The sequence below is a fragment of the Anolis sagrei genome, chromosome 1 (genome assembly GCF_037176765.1).
Source record: "Anolis sagrei isolate rAnoSag1 chromosome 1, rAnoSag1.mat, whole genome shotgun sequence".
NCBI classification, from domain to species: domain Eukaryota; kingdom Metazoa; phylum Chordata; class Lepidosauria; order Squamata; family Dactyloidae; genus Anolis; species Anolis sagrei.
In genome coordinates, this window is record NC_090021.1 from 145,845,632 (window position 1) to 145,866,125 (window position 20,494).

Sequence of the window (20,494 nt, forward strand, 5' to 3'; positions counted from 1 at the left end):
AGGTAATCCCTCCCATTATCAACTTTGCACACTTAGCAACTCCTTAATCCCCCAGGAATTGTCAGGGTGCATATATGTCGAATGGAAAGTGCAGGTCCGTGCTATAGGTTTGGGATGGGGAAGATTTAGTACTCTACATGTTGTTGAGCTGCAGCTTCCTTAAGACCTGCTGAACGTAGCCAGTGGTGATGGAACTGTGGTCCAACAGCCTGTGCGGGGCTCCATGTTGCCTCCTCCAATGCAAGCAAACCATCATGTTCATGAGGAGGAGTGAACCAGGCCTTTGGTCATATGCTATGCCCTGTCAAACTGAGAGGGCACTCTGGAATACACCAGACGTTTTCCTCACAGTTGTAACCTGTAAGAAAACACCAGTATGCTCAGAAGAGAGAGAACACATAGTGTGAAGAAATATTATTTGGACCTGCAATGAAAGCACACAAATTACAAATGCAATTAAGGAAGAAGATACAGACAGCATTAAGAAATTTTATTTGAATCTGTGATGAAAGCACATAAATTACAAGTGGAAGAAACAACATGCCACAAAATTGCATAGGATTTGTACAAAAAAAGAATGGGTTATGCTTCTAAAAGGTTGTGAAAGAAATCTATATACATGATTGATGAGAGGTTTTCCCCTATTTAAAGCATATCACTTTTTCCAATCAGCCAGCACATACACGTGTTTATACCAATGTACAAGAGCAACATTTTTTCAAAGGAAGGCAAAATATATCCCTTTAGTACTGTGAAAGAATCCCTTGCAACCATGTTAGGTTGAAATGTTTGGTGTCCATGAGCTGAAATTCATCATAAGCTAATAAAAGAAATGATCCTCAGTAGTGTGAAGCTATCTGAAGTGTACAATGGAATTTGATGGTATACGATGTAGCTCTATTCTCTAAGCCAAAATGTCCACGGTATATTACTTCCATACGTTCAACACACAACAAGGCAAATACATAAAAGGCACACAACTTTCACAATCATAGACTCCTTTATTTTCATTACCTTACTTTATTTCAAGTAATATTAATGGTAAATGATAATATCACCGTAAGTTTGAACAAGGCAAGATATACAATATTACACACTAAACTACAACTGCAAAAAAGGGGCACTGTACAGATATTAAAAAAGTAAGTACAGTCAATGATCAAATACATATGTACTGAAAACCAACCACAACTGCTAATAGACTCTGTCAACCATTCACTTGTACTTCTCAAATGAAAAAGCTCCTTAGAATTTCTCCTAACCTATTTGTAGCTGCACTATACAAGCACACATCAGAGAAATAGTCTCATAATTTTCATGAATACTGCTATTATTGTATCCCGTCTAACTTAAAACAAATTTATTGAACCCTTATCTTATAAAATGCAGCATTAAACATTGACCCTTCCAGGTTTTTTTATTTAATGATTAATAATATTGATCTTCAAAGTGCAAAAAGTAGAATAAATGACAGGCGTCATACTCTTAAAATCAAAATGAAAGTTAGTTACATCCTTTAATTACTCCACACATTGTAAGCAGAGTGCATGTCTTTTATGTACTCTTCAAACATTGTGGAACATTTCTTCGTGCGTGCTGTATATTAAGAACAAAAAAAAAAAATACTGCTTAGCCAAAGCTTTAATTTCCCTATGTACACATATCACTTAACTTGAAGTTTGATCTCTATTATTGCTTACATTTAAATAAAATAAGTTATTTTGCTGAACTCCTGAGGGAAAGCTAACTACATATATGCTATTACATATTAAAGTATTTACTCAGAATTTCTTTTTAGTGTTTCAGTGTTATCCACCACATAAATCTATTGAGTTCAGAGGGGCTATAATTTTTCCATATAAATAAATTTCAGGATTAGAACTCAAGTCTTCACCCTCCACGTCCTTTTGTTTCAGTATTTCCTTTTATTTTCACAAAGATTCCAGCTCTGAAATGTCTGTTTTATATACATTTTGGAGATGACATTTCCCACATGCACACCACAGTAAAAATAATATTAATAAAACAACTATGGAAGAGATGTCTTCGTATCAATATTATAGTTGATAAGTATTTTAAAAATAATTAGATCACACGATGTACCCAGAAATGATAACTGAAAACAATGTGCTTAAGTCCATAAATGTCTTTTTAAAAAACTAAAGTTAAAAGTTAACAATTGCTTTATAGTGACTCAAATTTGTTGTCACTATATTAGTCCATATCCCTGAATCTTTCCATTTCACCACATAGAAAGGCCCAGCAAGGATGTCCATGCTCTATTTCTACAGAGGAGGCTATTTATTATTTATTTGTATACATCTGTATGAACTATGCAGATGTATATCCTCATAATTTTCATTCTTAAAGCAAGAACAAATTTAATTTTTCTTCTAGCTTTTTTTTTGTCGTGTCAGGAGCGACTTGAGAAACTGCAAGTTGCTTCTGGTGTGAGAGAATTGGCCATCTGCAAGGACATTGCCCAGGGGACGCCTGGATGATTTGATGTTTTTATCATCCTTGTGGGAAGCTTCTCTCATGTCCCCGTATGAGGAGCTGGAGCTGATAGAGGGAGCTCATCCGCCTCTCCCCGGATTTGAACCTGCGACCTGTCGGTCTTCAGTCCTGCCAGCACAAAATTGGCCGTCTGCAAGGACGTTGCCCAGGGGACGCCCGGATGATTTGATGTTTTTATCATCCTTGTGGGAGGCTTCTCTCATGTCCCCGTATGAGGAGCTGGAGCTGATAGAGGGAGCTCATCCGCCTCTCCCCGGATTTGAACCTGCGACCTGTCAGTCTTCAGTCCTGCCAGCACAGGGGTTTAACCCACTGCGCCACCGGGGGCTCCTTCTTCTTGCTGCAAGAAAGACATTGAAACTTGATAGTTTTAGACGACTATTTGCAATTCAGGGATTATCTAGTGCAAAAATAATCTTGACTTTTCCTGCATTGTAAGACACATTTCTTGCAAAGAAAACCATATTTGATTTGAAGGATATGCTTTCTTTGTACAAAAAAAATGGTATTTGCTTTGCAGGAAGCTTGTTTTCTTCAAAGAAAACTTACATTATGCAGAAAATTCTGTGTTTTACACGAAAATGTTTTCTGCACAAAATGTTTTACTGCCTAAAACACATACATACATACACATTATCATGCAGATTAAGTCCTGAACTGCAAATATTCTCCCCTATCTAAGATTGTCCTCATCAGGATTTTCCCCAATTCGATAAACTCATTCTTCGGATAGTTTTAAAATAGACGTCCCATCCCTAAAGTGAATTCGCATCACAGATGAAACACATATAAAACATATACTCCTTGAAGAGATTTCAGTTTGGGAACTTAGGCTCATTACCACAGTTTCAGTAGAACATCTCAAAGTAGATTCATTCTCTGGTACATTGTCAACAAAGCAAGCTGCTGATGCTTGCAAAGCAAACATAAAAATAAAGAACCACATATTTAAAAATCAGTGCAATTAAGATGGTAGATGTTTCCAGGGTGCAGGAAGGAGGAAACATCAAGTTAAGGATGTTATGATTGTTGTGTGTAATTATTGATTCTTCCCATTGCTGCTTCACAAGAAGGTCTGTGCAGTTGTATCTGCACAACATGTTCTGGTCCCCAAAGGAAGCTCCAACTGCACCCAAATGGAAAACCATTTTAATAAAAGTGGCCACAGAAAGGGCTGCACTGGCCAATTCGTCTATTTCCTTCACCTAATAAACAAAGAAGGGTTACAGACAACATATAGAATCCTCACTGACCACTTGTTTTGGAAATGTGAGCCATCCCAACAGAGGTCTTCTAGATGTGATGCTGTCCAATGGTCATTCACACAGAGAAGATAATCCAGGGAGCACAATGGTGACATTCTCTGCCACAGTAATTTAGGAATGGGTCTTGCAGGAGTAGTTAGAGAGGGGTATCAAACACTTTTCCTGGATTATCCTCCAGCTCCTCATTTTGTAGTGGTTTATGGTTCAGTTTTCCACCATCGGATGTGAGAGAAGAAGTGGTAGAGCTGTGGTCGCCATCTTCACTAATTTTGCCTTTCATTGCTTCTTGTACAAATTCCAGAATTTCCAGTGGGAGTCTTTTGAATTTGTCTTGGTATTCTTGATCAAGTTCAGCCTGCAACTGGAAACAAGAGTACTGTTTTAATATTGTAATTAGTTTAATTACATTTCTATATTAAATTCTATATTTACATTCTTTATGCTTTTCATTCTATAGGAAGACCTCCTTTATCTAGTGACTTAGGGTCCAGAGTACAAGTAGAGTAGTTTGAAAAGTAAAGCACAGCTTATTTTAGCTTGCAAATGTATTTTGGCTGCTGAAAAATGTAATATTTACATTCTTTATGCTTTTCATTCTATAGGAAGACCTCATTTATCTAGCGACTTAGGGTCCTGAGCACAAGTAGAGTAGTTTGAAAAATAAAGCACGGGTTATTTTAGCTTGCAAATGTATTTTGGCTGCTGAAAAATGTAATAAACCAAACAGAGTTTTTGCTTGCATGCAAACGTGATTCAATGAGGGATTGCCCTTTCCATAGGCAAGCCTTTGAACTGTGAATGGGTGCACAAACAGTCCCAAGGAAGCTTTGTGGGTAAGAACTGAAAGAATGGACCCCTCATCAAATTAATAAAATTTATTTCTAATTTGCAAGCATTGAAAGAGTGAGTCATCAGAAATTAAGGTGTCAAAAGGTAGGGGACGTTTATATTGTTCTCTGTGTAATCTCTGTATACGAACCCACACAATCTCTTCGATCATCTGGAGAGGCCCTGCTCACGCTCCCACCACCATCGCAAGCACAATTGGTGGGGACGAGGGAGAGGGCCTTCTCGGTGGTGGCCCCTTGACTCTAGAACTCATTCCCCAGGGACATTAGGCAAGCCCCTACTTTGGCAGTCTTTAGGAGGAGCCTGAAAATGTGTCTGTTTCAGTGTGCCTTCCCAGAATAAGGAAACTCCCAGCAATATGTCCTTAAACGCACTTTAATCATGATTTAAGATTGCACATTTCTTCCCTCTCCAAAATCTCTATCTCAATTACATGTCACTTGTTCAGGCCCAGCATTATTTTTAAAATTTGAATTATTACATTTGGCCCAGCCATAGGTTTTTAAATGCGTCGTGTTATTATTAATTTTTTTTTGCTTATTTTGCTTATGAGTTTTATGTATTGTTTTTGTATTATTGCTGTTATTGTTTATTGTTGTATTGTGGGCTCGGCCTCATGTAAGCCGCACCAAGTCCCTTGGGAGATGGTAGCGGGGTACAAATAAAGTATCATCATCATCATCATCATCATCATCATCATTATAAGCTGCTTTGAAGTCCCAATTTTGGAGGAAAAGCAGGATCATCATCACCAAAACCACCACAAACAACATAATAAATTATGACTGACTGAGTGTGTTTTTAAGCAAAGGGGAAAATGACAACCAGCCCCCATTTGTGACTAGCAAACAGGGGAAATTTTGGTTTGGTGATTTTTTTAGGGAAAATTTTGGGGGGTGGGGGGCTTATGTAAGCTGCCCTGAGTCCCATTCAGGGTGAGAAGGGCAGCTATAAATGTAATAAATAAATAAATAACCCTGACTACACTTGAGAAGCATTACCAAATACTGCTCACAGAAAAAAATGGGAACCCCAGTTATATTTTCCCCCTATAAGACACTTTCTTGACAATATGTGGTGATGATTCACAGCCACTCAAAGAGATATCAGAAGGAAAATAAATGCTGGTGACTGAAGAGAGGAGTGAGTCATAGGACGAGATCACATTAGCATTATACAACAGAGGTGGTGCACTTCAGAGCATGATTCCCTCTGACTTTAAACATCACATGGTTGAGTTAAAATAACAAGCAGTTTATTGAGGGTAATAAAAGCCAAAGCAATAAAAAGTGATCCACAATGAAAGGTAAATCCAATTGATTAGGAAGTAAAGAGAGCAATTAATCCAAAGAGAAATAGTCCAAAGAAGTCCATGAAACTAGAAGCTTGATTTCAAAGGCAAAATAACAGCAAAGGCACTTAAAACAAGAACCAAACAAAAGCAAAGGTCCAGGAACTTGGCATGAAGAACTTATCATGAATCCAACATTGCTTCATCTGAAGCTAAACTCAGTACTTGGCACTTATATGTCTACTTTGTTTCCCAAACATCTAAGAATGGATTTTCCCTCAATTTTGGTTTCACTTTTACCTTCTGCTCTAATCTGGCTGAGCGGCTTAATTTCTGATTTGTTTGGCTTTGCTGGCTAAAAGCACTTCTTCTGTTCAAGGCTTCATTAAAATCTGCACCTGGAGATAACTGTCCAGGCACAAAGCCTTTCCCAAGCTCATGGCCTTGAGAATCTCTTTGCAGCAATACAGGCCTCTCTAAGCCATCAACTGAACTGCATTCAGGCCCACATCTCTAAAACCAGGTCCAGGAAACAGACCATCATCCCCATTCCCTTCAGGAACACGTTCATGGACAGCACCCCCATTCCCAACAGAGGAATCAACTTGAATATGAACAACATTGTCATACCCATCATCCAAAGCAACCTCATCATTAGACACAACATTGTCATTCCCATCATCAAAAGCAACCTGATCATTAGACACAATCACAGGCTGAACAGGCTGACATACAACAAGAGATTTCCGTCTTCTTATCACCAGGTTTGCTTCTGTAGGATTCTGGGATATGTAGTTTAGGGTGGGATCTTTGGAATTCTTTGAAATTTAAGCAGAGAATAATTTGGTTTCTCTAAAATGCCAACCCCAGAATTCTGCAAAAGCAAACTGGGCAATAGAGGAATGCGGACCGGTGCTTTAGAATTTTTGTGTGATATCGTAAATAGTCAACATGACCTGTAGAAGTCCTGCCTATCACTACCACCATTTCAAAGTAGGTAGTTGCAGCGGGCAAAAGAGACAAATAGAATGAACTTCATCTCAAGCATCTTAGCATTCAGCCAAATGAGCACAGTTCTTGTAATTTACTATCTTCAGTCATGAGGACAATGCTGATAAATCAAAAGACACATAAAATTGGAACACTTAAATTCTCCCATGTACCAAATGTTCACACAACTTCTTCACTGAAGTATGTGACTCTGGTCTTTAAAGTGCCCAATGAGTTTACTGCTGCAGCACAAAAAATAAGAAAAGTAGTAGTTCCCACAGCTCAAAAATTGTTTTCCTAATATCCTCCTTAACAACGTCCTTGATGATTTTTTTGTTTTCTAGATACATTGAGATTACACAATCTTCTAAACATGTGACTGGAGAAGGCTTACATATTATTTTCACATCTAGAAGTCCTTATACATTGCAGAGGTTTCTGGGGTAAAATAATGGGTGTCAAACTGTCTACAAGGAATAATTCCGGGACTTTTCATTGTGCACAGTAAACACAGAATGGGCTCCAGAAGACATTCAGTATTCCCTTCTGGCTACTCAGAACAGTAGTGGTAAATAAATGAACTGTGGGAGATATTTGTTTGCTTTTATCCAATTTTTCCAGAGAACCTGATTAGTTTTCAAAAAAGAAAACCTATGAGTGTAGGAGTGTTTTTCTCCTCCGCTTTAGGTTTTATAGACTCAACCCTAAGAGATGAGGCAAGCAATGTCATTAATGGCCATGTAGTTAAGTAATAAAATAAAAATACAGAATGCCTTGAAAAGGGGAAGTCTATAAAAATGAAATTATATTCAATATTCCCATAATAATTAAAACATTAAAAATCAGTTGGGACATAACAATATTCAGAAAATTTGCTACTTATTCAGGAGTAAATTTGCTTTATTCCAAGAGGTTGACAACCAAACCATGGAACAGATTGTAAACAATTTTAGCACAGCTTGAATTATACATTCCCTCAAAGTTTTATGTTTAGAAATGTACGTGCAAAAACCTTCAAGATTGATACGATCTCTAGAAATTATAGAAGCAACGTTGAGTTAGACAAAAAAAAATCTGTGAATCTTGGCAAATTTTTTTTGTGAAGGTAGACATTTGAAGTGAGACAGAGAAATAATGTTTCTGTCTGAGAAAGCAAACATGGCAGAAATGGATGAAAATAATGGGGATTGTCCTGTGGATATCATAGAATCATAGAATCAAAGAGTTGGAAGAGACCTCATGGGCCATCCAGTCCAACCCCCTGCCAAGAAGCAGGAATATTGCATTCAAATCACCCCTGACAGATGGCCATCCAGCCTCTGCTTAAAAGCTTCCAAAGAAGGAGCCTCCACCACACTCCGGGGCAGAGAGTTCCACTGCTGAACGGCTCTCACAGTCAGGAAGTTCTTCCTCATGTTCAGATGGAATCTCCTCTCTTGTAGTTTGAAGCCATTGTTCCGCGTCCTAGTCTCCAAGGAGGCAGAAAACAAGCTTGCTCCCTCCTCCCTGTGGCTTCCTCTCACATATTTATACATGGCTATCATATCTCCTCTCAGCCTTCTCTTCTTCAGGCTAAACGTGCCCAGTTCCCTAAGCCGCTCCTCATAGGGCTTGTTCTCCAGACCCTTGATCATTTTAGTCGCCCTCCTCTGGACACATTCCAGCTTGTCAATATCTCTCTTGAATTGTGGTGCCCAGAATTGGACACAATATTCCAGGTGTGGTCTAACCAAAGCAGAATAGAGGGGTAGCATTACTTCCTTAGATCTAGACACTATGCTCCTATTGATGCAGGCCAAAATCCCATTGGCTTTTTTTGCTGCCACATCACATTGTTGGCTCATGTTTAACTTGTTGTCCACGAGGACTCCAAGATCTTTTTCACACGTACTGCTCTCGAGCCAGGCGTCCCCCATTCTGTATCTTTGCATTTCATTTTTTCTGCCAAAGTGGAGTATCTTGCATTTGTCACTGTTGAACTTCATTTTGTTAGTTTTGGCCCATCTCTCTAATCTGTCAAGATCGTTTTGAATTCTGCTCCTGTCCTCTGGACTATTGGCTATCCCTCCCAATTTGGTGTCGTCTGCAAACTTGATGATCATGCCTTCTAGCCCTTCATCTAAGTCATTAATAAAGATGTTGAACAGGACCGGGCCCAGGACGGAACCCTGCGGCACTCCGCTCGTCACTTCTTTCCAAGATGAGGAGGAAGCATTAGTGAGCACTCTCTGTGTTCGTCCACTTAACCAATTACAGATCCACCTCACCGTAGTTTTGCCTAGCCCACATTGGACTAGTTTCCTTGCCAGAAGGTCATGGGGGACCTTGTCGAAGGCCTTACTGAAATCCAGGTACGCTACATCCACGGCATTCCCCGCATCTACCCAGCTTGTAACTCTATCGAAGAAAGAGATCAGATTAGTCTGGCATGACTTGTTTTTGATAAATCCATGTTGACTATTAGCGATGACTGCATTTGTTTCTAAGTGTTTGCAGACCGCTTCCTTAACAATCTTTTCCAAAATCTTGCCCGGTATCGACGTGAGGCTGACCGGACGGTAGTTGTTTGGGTCATCCTTTTTTCCCTTCTTGAAGATTGGGACCACATTGGCCCTCCTCCAATCTGCTGGAACTTCTCCCGTTCTCCAAGAACTCTCAAAGATGGTTGCCAATGGTTCCGAAATGACTTCCGCTAGTTCCTTCAATACTCTGGGGTGTAGTTGATCTGGCCCTGGGGACTTGAACTCATTAAGAGCGGCCAGGTATTCCTGGACGACTTCTTTCCCAATTTGGGGTTGGATGTCCTCCAATCCCTCATCCACTCCATCTTGCTGAGGTTGAAGACTCTCTTTTTGTGAGAAGACCGAGGCAAAGAAGGCATTAAGTAGTTCTGCCTTTTCCCTATCCCCTGTCAGCATTGCCCCATCTTCTCCGCGAAGAGGTCCTATCGCCTCCTTGTTTTTCCTTTTTCTACTGACATAAGAATAGAAGCCCTTTTTATTGTTTTTAATGTCCCTGGCAAGCCTGAGCTCATTTTGTGCTTTAGCCTTGCGGACCTTTTCCCTACAGGTGTTGGCTATTTGTTTGAATTCTTCTTTGGTGATTTCTCCCTTTTTCCACTTCTTGTGCATGTCTCTTTTGTGTCTTAGCACAGTTAGAAGTTCTTTGGACATCCATTCTGGCTTCTTTGCACTTGTCCTATTTTTTCTCTTTGTTGGCACGGTTTGCAATTGCGTCTTGAGTATTTCACTCTTGAGAAATTCCCATCCATCCGTAACTCCCTTGTCTTTTAGTATCTGTGTCCACGGAATGCTGCTCAGCGTTTCCTTCATTTTTTGGAAATCAGCTCTCCTAAAGTCCAAAATGCGGGTTTGACTTTATGTTTGCCTTTCACAACTGTTGTTCCGGGCTTCGAATTTGGTCACATATGGTAAAGATTTTGTCCTGGTTTATGGACATAAAGATAAAACAGCATCCTCCTGCACCCCTCCCACCATAAGAAGCACTGATTAAAGCAGTGGTTTTCAACCTGTGGGTCCCCAAATGTTTTGGCCTTCAACTCCCAGAAATCCTAACAGTTGGTAAACTAACTGGGATTTCTGGGAGTTGTAGGCCAAAACACTTGGGGACCCACAAGTTGAGAACCACTGGATTAAAGGGATTTGTGTCAAAAGATCTGATATAACTAGCCAAGTCTTGTTTCATGCTGAATGGTCTCAGTTCTCTAGGACTTCATGCAAGAGGCTTTATCAGCTCTGGAGATGTCAGCTATTATTGAGCCTGCCCAACTCTTCTAATATGCAATATACTGTTGAACCACTGAGTTATATCTTACGAGTATATATCTACACTTCTTTCATTCTTGTAAAATACGAGGAACAAATGACAAATATGTATATATAACCAAGGAGATGAGGAGACTAAGAGCCGCCGCAAACTAGCCTCCTGCGGGAGCAAACTGTGCCAGCACGTCCATGACGTCATGAGACTGCGCCTCTCTCTCCGCCTCTTTCTCCGCCTCTTTCTCCGTGCCAGCGTGGTTTTTCCTTTGCTAGGGCAGCATTGCCAGCGTACTCTCGTTGTTGACAGAATTCAAGAGTTATGTCTTACAAGTATAAATCTACACTTCTTTCATTCTCCCTTTTATTTGTCATCTCTGCTGCATGAAATTGTAAGAGTTCTGTGCATTTTTTTACTTGTCCTTATTTGGGGAGAGGGTGTCAAAATTCATTTGTACATAAAGTTTCTTATTGTGGAAAAATTGCACAAAAACGTTATTTCTATGAAATACATTGGGTAGCAAAAATGTTGCTGGGAAAAAGGGTTCTGAGCAAATAATTTTGGGAAAAGAAGTCATGAGATGCTGAGAATTTTTCAAGAGTTTACCATTCCCTCAATGTGGTGATAAATTCTTTTTAAAGAGCTGAAGATGAGAAAGTTTGCAAGTATTTTTTTGGATCTCTACTACGTGCATTTCACAAGGTTGACAAATTCAGCGTTAGCCTAGCCACATCATCATAGGATCCTTAGCCAATCCATCATTGAAAAAGGCACTTTTTGAGCTACCATCATGTACATTTCAGTTGGTTAAAATGTCCCACTGCTGCCATACACAGATAATAGCACTAAGAGGTAGCCGTCTGGCTCACTGTCTGCCACTGTCATTATGTGCAAAATGAAGACTCAAAATGAAAGAAAAAAAGCAGTGTATGAACTCTGCTCTCCATCACTACGACTATCTAATCCATTAGGGTATTGTCACTAAAAACAAGGTGTAGGCCTCTATACTTGATATAACACAGTTGGAACGAAGGTGCAAGGTTGATGGGGACCTATATTATGAAGCACAGCAGACCATTTTCATGAAGAAAACTAATGGAAAAAAAATCTGTACAATATCTTTTTAGGAGGACACTGGAGAAAATACACACAAGTGTGGAAGCTTATTGCAATATAGTGGCATCCTCAAGGGTCCAAGCTGGTTATTACACTGCCCCCTATGAAACCTCTTCTTCAATTGTGCGAGGTTGATGGGGACCTATATTATATTTATTTATTTATTTGCAACATTTCTACTCTACCCTTCTCAACCCCCGAGGGGGGACTCAGAGCGACTAACACTGGCAGCAATTTGATGCCGTAATATCACAATATAACAACAATATAAAACCAGATATACACAATAGATTAAAAACAATAACAGTAATTATACAGTATATATGGTTGTTCTCAGGCTTAATTTACTTTCAGAGATGACATCTCTCAAAAATGATAAAAAAACCTCCACCACTCTCATTTACACCAGATGTTACTTTTTCTAACACACAAATCAATTTTTGTTTAACATAGACAGTGATCATTATTTAGCCATTTCATTTAGTACATTTATTGCAAATAACCATATATTGATAATATAGCAATTACTGAAAATAGCCATCACCAAAAGTAAATTGACCCATAAATAATGCTGTACAAAATTTGAATGACTTCCAGTTTCAAATGTAATAATTAATAAATAGGAGCAGTTTGTAAGTGAAGATTTTATCTGGATCTACAACCAATAGAACTTTTGAGTACTTTGGTTTGACTGATTTTGTATTTGCTGCATTAAAAATGTTAAGTGGCATTTAATGCTGGCTTCTATGTTGCATACTACAGCCCAGGCTGTAAACTTTGCTGCTGCACCAAGCTAAAAATGAAGCGTTAGTTCTGCAAAGAAGTTTTAATAAATGCAAGTGGCCCTTCAGAACAAATTAGAAACATAAGTGTGATTGATTTAGATCTACCACATCTATTTAATTACTTACCTTTTGGCTATTTATAATACGTTTGTATTGATGTGTTTGCTTACTGTTTTGATTTGTTTTGTTTTGTTTCTATTGTTTATTATGATATTGAATGTTTGATATCTTTTGTTGGAAAGTGTCCTGGGAGATAGATTAGGTTATAAATAAATAAATTGTTGTTGCTGTTGTTATTATTATTATTTTACTGACACAAAAGCACAGTATGTCACAGGAAACGAGATCTATATGCTGGATTTCGTATCACAAAATCACAAGTCGAACACTTCCCAAGCGTCTAGGACTGTGTGATGTATTTTCGAATGATGCGCACAGATCCAAGTAAGGTGGCCTTCTGCAGTTGACAGATCATGATTTTGTCAATGTTTATTGTTTCCAAATGCCAAATGAGATCTTTTGGCACGGCACCCAGTGCGCCAGTGACCACTGGGACCACCTGTACTGGTTTATGCCAGAGTCTTTGCAGTTCAATTTTCAGGTCTTGATAGCGACTGAGTTTTTCCTGTTGTTTTCCTCAATGCGACTATCACCTGGTATGGCGACATCAATAATCCAGACTTTTTCTTTTCCACAATCGTGATGTCTGGTGTATTGTGTTCCAAAACTTTGTCAGTCTGGATTCGAAAGTCCCACAGTATTCTTGCATGTTCATTTTTCATGACCTTTGCGGGTTTATGATCCCATCCATTCCTCCTCCTCCTCCTCCTCCTCCTCCTCCTCCTCCTCCTCCTCCTCCTCCTCCTCCTCCTCCTCTTCTTCCTCTTCCTCCTCCTCCTCGTTATTATTATTATTATTATTATTATTATTATTATTATTATTATTGGTGTGACTGAAAAAAAGCCTCCAAATCCTCTATCAGAACATAAAAATGTGAATAGATCACACAAGTGAGTTCTGGTACACTCAAGCTGTAGGGAGGAATGAGATTAGTTTGTCATTGTTTCTTCTTTGCCCTCTTATTAGCAATTAGAGAGTTGAAGAACATAAGAAGACTTACAGAAATATAGAGTTAAAAGAGGCCACATAGGTCCTCCAGTCGAATCCCTTACTCAATGCAGGATCTCTAGTTAGAGTAACCTGATCAGGTCCAGACTCTGTAGGTTATTGACTCCAGTACTAAACTGCTCCTATCATGAAATGTTCATTCTAATGTTCAATTGAAATCTACTTTTTTTTTTTTAGTAATTAAAAGCTTTAGACTTGGACTTAGCTGTAAAACTGTACTTTCTACTCTGTGGCAGCCCTTTAGAAATTTAAAGTTTAATATGACTTGTACTGAATTGGATCACAATGTTATCTAGTCAAACATTCTGTTGCTATGGTGCTCAAAGTTCCCACGGTGACATTCAATGTAAAAGGCATATGGGAATCCCACATCATAAAGCTGACATGATCAGGATCCTACCTGTGACAATTTGTTGTGAGAACACAAATAACAATGAGAGTAGCTACACCTGTACAAACACAAGTTAAACATAAGTGAAAACAAAAGCTCTTTTTCTGCTCAACATTAATATCCATACCTGAGATGTGTTCTCATCCTCATTTGGCCCAGAAATAACACAATAATTCATAGCTACAAAGACTTTATGAATATATCCTGTTCAGATGTTCTGTACCATATATTTTTGTGATAAAAACACGCACTTCCGGACAGTAGGAGCCAACTGGAGGGCCAGAGGGGAGCAATTGAATTCGCCTGTGAAGGACCAGTTGGTTCTAGCTGGGGTTCCCACCAGTTGGCAGAGGGGAGGAGCTAGGAAACCTTCCAGCAGGTAATCCCATCCTCTTTGCATTCAATTTATTTTAATTTTATTTATTTATTTATTTGACTTGCATACAGCCACTCCCAATTTGGTTCGGAGCGGTTTACAGCAGTAGATTAAAACAATACAACCAACTTTAAAATACAATAAAAATGAGAACAGACATAGTCCCGAATTATTCACTCATCAAAAGCTTGTTGGAAAAGAAAGGTTTTACAGGCTTTCCGAAAAGCAAGTAGCTCTCGGATGGTTTGGGTTTCAACTGGCACGGCATTCCATAAATAAGGAGCCACAATCGAGAAGGCTCTCTGCCTAGTAGAGGACAGATGGTAAGTCCAGATGTTGGGGGCTTCAAGCAAATTTTGGTCTTCGGACCAAAGTAATCTCTGGGGTTGGTAGGGGGATAAGCGGGCCCTCAGGCACACAAATTACTTCAGTAGAGCAGAGATGGATAATGAATCATGAGCCACTGTACCACAGGTCCAAAAATCACCTGATGATTTCCCCAAATGTGTCCCAACCCATTTTGTTTTTTTTAATGACTAGTTTGTTCAGTCTAACTATGCTTCCCAATCACCACATAAATAAGACAATTTGGTTTCCACTGCTCACCCAAATCTTCCAACCTCCAGAAAATGAAGAAAGCTGGCCTTCCTCTGGCCAAAACACACAACTGAAAGTGACTGGTGTCATTTTCAGTTGCACCAGGAATAACACTGCAGCTCATATGTGTATAACAGTCAATAACTTAAACCCCTTGCACTGAAGGAAGGCAATAACATCAAAATACTCCTACAGGAATAAGCCCTTGCTGCAGTTTTCAGTTTCAAGTTTTTGGGATAGTCCTTTAGAAACCATCTTTAAAACAAATAATAATAATAATGATAATAATAATAATAATAATAATAATAATAATAATCTTTATTTGTACCCCGCTACCATCTCCCCGATGGCGATTCAGTGCGGCTTACATGAGGCCAAGCCCAAAACAACAATTACATAAAATAAAACCGAAAACACAAATAATGAACAATAATTACATAAAACAATGACATAAAATAAATAACAACGTAACAATATAGGATTACAAGAAGCACAATCACAATAACATGGGCAAGCTACATGTAATGGATAAGAGAAAAACTGGTTAAAAACAGATTAAAAACTCAGACGAGATAAAACAAGGACAGATTGCAGAGGAGAGCTCATTTGCAGAGAGTGGAGGTCGTGGAGCCAAGCTTTCCCATAGGGGGGAATGTACTCCAATAACAAAAACCGTTGAAGCTAACATTAGGGCAGAATAAGAGCTAGGAACATTTTAAAGGGGCTGCTTTTAAATCTTTTCAAAAAGTAACTTACTACTTTAACTGTTGATTTAAAAGAGTGCTTTAACAATGTTAGCATGTCACTTCACAATGTTTTTAAAATTAAAAACATATAAAATATTTTAAAATTATTCTGAATAACTTCTGAAACCAACGTGTTAGGACTCTGTGTTATGCCTTATGCTAAAGAAGTCATGAATTTAAATAGAAGTTAAATCTATTTAACTTCTGTTTACTATCACTGTGTGTTCCTTGTTCCCAAGCAAACAGATTACAGGCAATAACATAACTCTTAGCATGCCTCTGCCAAGCTCTGGGCATACTCTTGACTTTTTAAATTGTACTGATTTCAGCAGAAGAGTTCCAGGTTGGAAATATCTCCCACTGAATTTGAAAGTGGAGCACACCCTATTTTTCTATTTGCAATTATGGGCGATACCAAGCATATTCAACAAAATAGGAAAGTAAGGTAAAAATCAAATATTCAAATTACAGAAATAATGTGACTATCAGAAAGTTTTCCACTTCTTTCACCAAGGCCACCTGTTACATTAGGCAAGGAAAGGCAGGTGTTTCAGGAAGCAGATGCTTGGGAGCAATGGTGGTAACCTACTATCTGTTCCCTTGAACATCTCACATCTTTCCAATTTCTTGGAAGACAGAACTAAGTGTGCCATTAAATTGGACTGATTGCTTTTTGTAATGGAGGACCCCAATTTTATTGTGAGGGCCAAAGTAGGGCTGTCCAGTCATGTACATGCATTTCAGGGGCTTCCATCCTTCCCCTTACACTCAGGACACAAAATTTCTTGGGTTGGCCCTGGCTTTTACTCCTTCGGAAAACTAATTTTTATTGTAACAGTTCCTCAGCTACAGTATCAGAGGCACACATATGTTTGTGATACCATTCAGCTATTAGAAATATTTGCTCAAAGGGTATAATGAATGAATTGGTTCAGTTTGAATGGACCTTGAAAGACTGAAGAAACCCATAGAAGATGGAGGCGAACAAAATGCATTATGAGATCTGAGACCTGGTAAGTGAAGCAAGGGAAACTGCTAAGTTGGGATTCTTTTGGCATACACAAAGGAATGTTGGACAAAATGACCTGAGACAGGACAGGAATCTTGAAAACAAGAAGGAATGTTTGAAATAACAATTGATGCTATAAACAAGAAGGAATGTTGTAAACACAGGACTGTTGGACAAAGGTGACATAAAGTAGAAGAAATGCTGTAAACAGGTTCCCTATATAAGTAAGGGTCTTTCCAATTAATCTCTGCAGCAGGAATAAAATACAGATCACTCCTGTCTGTCCAATGGCCCTTTTTCAAACTGCTCATTTCACAATGGGTTAGTAGCGCATGGTGAGTACATATGAGGCGTTTCCCATCTTGAATATTGTATGTGTTTCCATTGGGAAGAAGAAGAAGGAGGAGGAGGAGAACAACTTTATTTTTCTACCCCATCTCCATATCCCCGAAGGGACTCAGGGCGGCTTACATGGGGTAACACATGTTGGTAATGCAGTCATAACAATCATAATAGGTATGGTAAATAAGTATCATAATAAGTACAGAATATTTTTATACTTTTGAAAAAAGTCAGGGAGGAGGGAGTTTTCAGCTGCCGTGGAGACTAGGACACGGAACAATGGCTTCAAACTATAGGAAAGGAGATTCCACCTGAACATGAGGAAGAATCTCCTACCTGTGAAATAAAGGTGAGATTATTGACCAGTAATGGCTCTTCCCAGGTCTACTTGCTGCATTCCAATTCACCATGATCCAATAATACAGGATCATAAAGTAATTAAAAGGGATAATTTTATCACATGGCCACAGCCCCTCTCGGAGAATGTGACTTCCCAAGACAGTCAGCAGGAATATAAACTATGGTCTCTAAGAATCCTAGTCCAATACATGAACTAATATGTGTAACTCAGGTGAAATAATTCTAATCACTTTTCAATTATTCAAGTCTATGTTAAAGTTTGATGAAGCAATATGAGTTTGTTTATATCAGCACTTCTTTTCATTATATGCATTTCATCTAATATGAAAAGCAGAAATGACATTAAACTTTGGATATTACAAGACAAAGGCAATTTTAGACTAAGAGATGTTTCATATATAAAATAAATGAGTTGCCAATTAGGTTAACTTTTGGACCTGACAGATAACTTCAAGTTTTCTGATGCTTATCATCTCCATAGCTTTGATTCCTTCACTTAGTTTATAAAAGAAACATCCCTATTTGCAATCCACAGAAGCTGAATATGCTACACTGAATCCTTCTGAAACCAAAAATAAAAAAGGAACAGAAGTCAGGGATCAAGCGACTTATGACACTAACTCTAATAGGAAACAGGCATGTTTTTCATTTTACCACAAGGGAATGAAAATTTCCTATGTAACTACTAGAGGAGCAAAAAAGCATTTATCTCAAAGGATTGTGAAGATTGTGCTTACATAAAACCAGCACAAAATAGGATGCAAAGGGTGGAGGGTGAGTTCATCCAGCAGAACTGGAAACAAAGCAGATGAACCAGCACATCTTGTTAGAACTAAGTTGATTTCAAAACAGACCAAGCAACATCCTTGGTTTAGAGATGCTAACAAATCTTGTAGGATTTGGTCCCAGATGTAAGTTTCAGGACTCATAAAGCATGAGAGGCAAAAAGATTTTGCATGGAAGACAAACTGACTATCTCAAATGCTTGCCTCACCAAGGACTTTGAACTAAGATGAGGAAGAGTCAGGGAATTCTCAAAAGAGGAAGCTGTGACTCTTCCTCATCTTAGCTCAAAGTCCTTGGTGAGGCAAGCATTTGAGATAGTTAACGAAGCATTAAACCTGGTCACCTCTATAGACAGAAGGGACAGGATCACAGAAAGAGTGGTATCTTAACTCTAACGCTTATAATCCAGGTCTTAATGAAGGATATAAGGACAAACACAATGCCTAAAATGATGGAAAGGGAAGTCTGTAGGAAGTCCCTCCCCCATTGCCACCAATGGGCCAGAAAGAAAACAAATCTTTTGGCTTCCTGGATCTAAAACGGATTTATGTCCTCCTGAATTCAGGAGGTTCCCAAAATGGACTGGGACCTCTATCGAAATCCAGGACACTGAAACAGATTGTGGTTTACCCAGATTGCACAAGCCTAATATATACTAGGTAGCATAAATGGCAGAGGAACTGAGGAGGGATGTCTTACCCCACTGTTTTAGAGTGAGAAGCTAACCCCCCCCTCCCTTCATCAGTCTGTAAAATACCACTAGTAAGTATCCACACACACTGAGCTGAGTTGATATGTTCAGATATGTTCAAATTGTGCAACTATTAACATATCCCTTTGCAGGATCAACACAGCAATATTTCATCCATACGGAGATGACTGCGTAAAATGAATACCTATGCTGTAAAACAGGGCTGGGGAAGCTGTGACCCTCCAGATCTTAACTCACACACTCCACTTGACTGTGAACCCTGGCTATGCTGGCTGGGGATGACAACAACTGCAATCCAAGAACACCTGGAGAACTACATATTCTCAATTCCTGTTGTGAAGGAAAACTAACTGTTTTTTGGCTGAGTAAGCTTGACCCTTCAGTCCATTGCAAGATAAGGAGTCAAGAAACCGTCAAAATACCATGACACAAAAGATTTGCAAAGGTGGCTTTTATGGGGGCACTGGTAGTGATTACCACTTTTTGAAGAGAAGCCAAATAAATGTGTTTTCATCTTGCAGCTCAAAGGCAAGAGATTGACAAGTTTGGTAGGAGTGGGAGCACACTGCATCACTGGTGGAAATCAACATGAACCCATAAGTCACTTCTGCTAATCATTTCTGGCATTGTGGAGATATATGGAATTAAAGCTAAATTGAGAAAATTAACTTGAGATGCAGTTAACTCTCCTTGAGTGGCAATTGGCAAACTGGGGGGCAATTTTTCACATTCCTCTGATATTCTTTGTAATTTTGGGGTTTGCATGAGGGCTTTTAAAGGGCCAGTAATGGTTTGGGGAGTCGCCAAAACAGTTGGGATGCTCTGCGCTATAAGCCCATGAACACATTTTTAAAAAGAAAAGGAAACTGATATGGGAAATTCACCCAATCTACAGTATTAGTCTGCTTGGTATCTGAGAAAAGAATCACACACTTCCTCAGCAGAAAAACAATGATGGACTTGATGATCTGGAGAACTGAAGAAATTATATTTAAAAGGATAAATCTGGCAATCTGAATTGGAATAAATCCATGAAATCAACAAGAATTTGTTAACCCAACAATTTAGGTGAATTGTATAGCGTTAATGGGTCTATTTGAAGATGGCCATTAACTACACATCAAAACCAATTGGGGTTGAGAGTGCCTTTTCCTCAACTTTGCACTGTCAAACAATTCTCAAGTCTTAACACAAAACCTCAAAAGATATTTTATTAACTTCCCAATTTCTACTCATTCTATGCATTCCTTCCACCTTGAACTGAATATCTGCTTTACCTAGATAAGTAGGTTGGAATCAGTCAGATTAATCATATTAGTTCTTAAATGGAGAATGTAACTCAGTGACATATAACTTGTGGGAAGGGCACCCCTATTCACTGATACTGCCAAATATTTGTTACAGAAAGGTAGAGACACATATCTGCTTTGACCAATACACCCACCTTTTTTTAT

General features: G+C 38.9%; 1 protein-coding gene across 2 annotated transcripts in view; it reads right to left on the reverse strand.

The window, feature by feature from the left end:
- Positions 1-475: 475 nt before the first annotated feature.
- The window catches only part of PLCB1 (phospholipase C beta 1), a 608,906-nt gene continuing 588,887 nt past the window's right edge, over positions 476-20,494 (reverse strand). The window contains exon 32 of one of the 2 annotated variants that reach the window (XM_060785726.2): positions 476-4,143. In XM_060785726.2, the coding sequence (XP_060641709.1) occupies positions 3,919-4,143 (225 nt within the window). In that variant the 3' untranslated portion in view covers positions 476-3,918. The remainder of the gene's footprint in view (positions 4,144-20,494) is intronic. The other variant, XM_060785732.2, reaches the window with a different exon arrangement.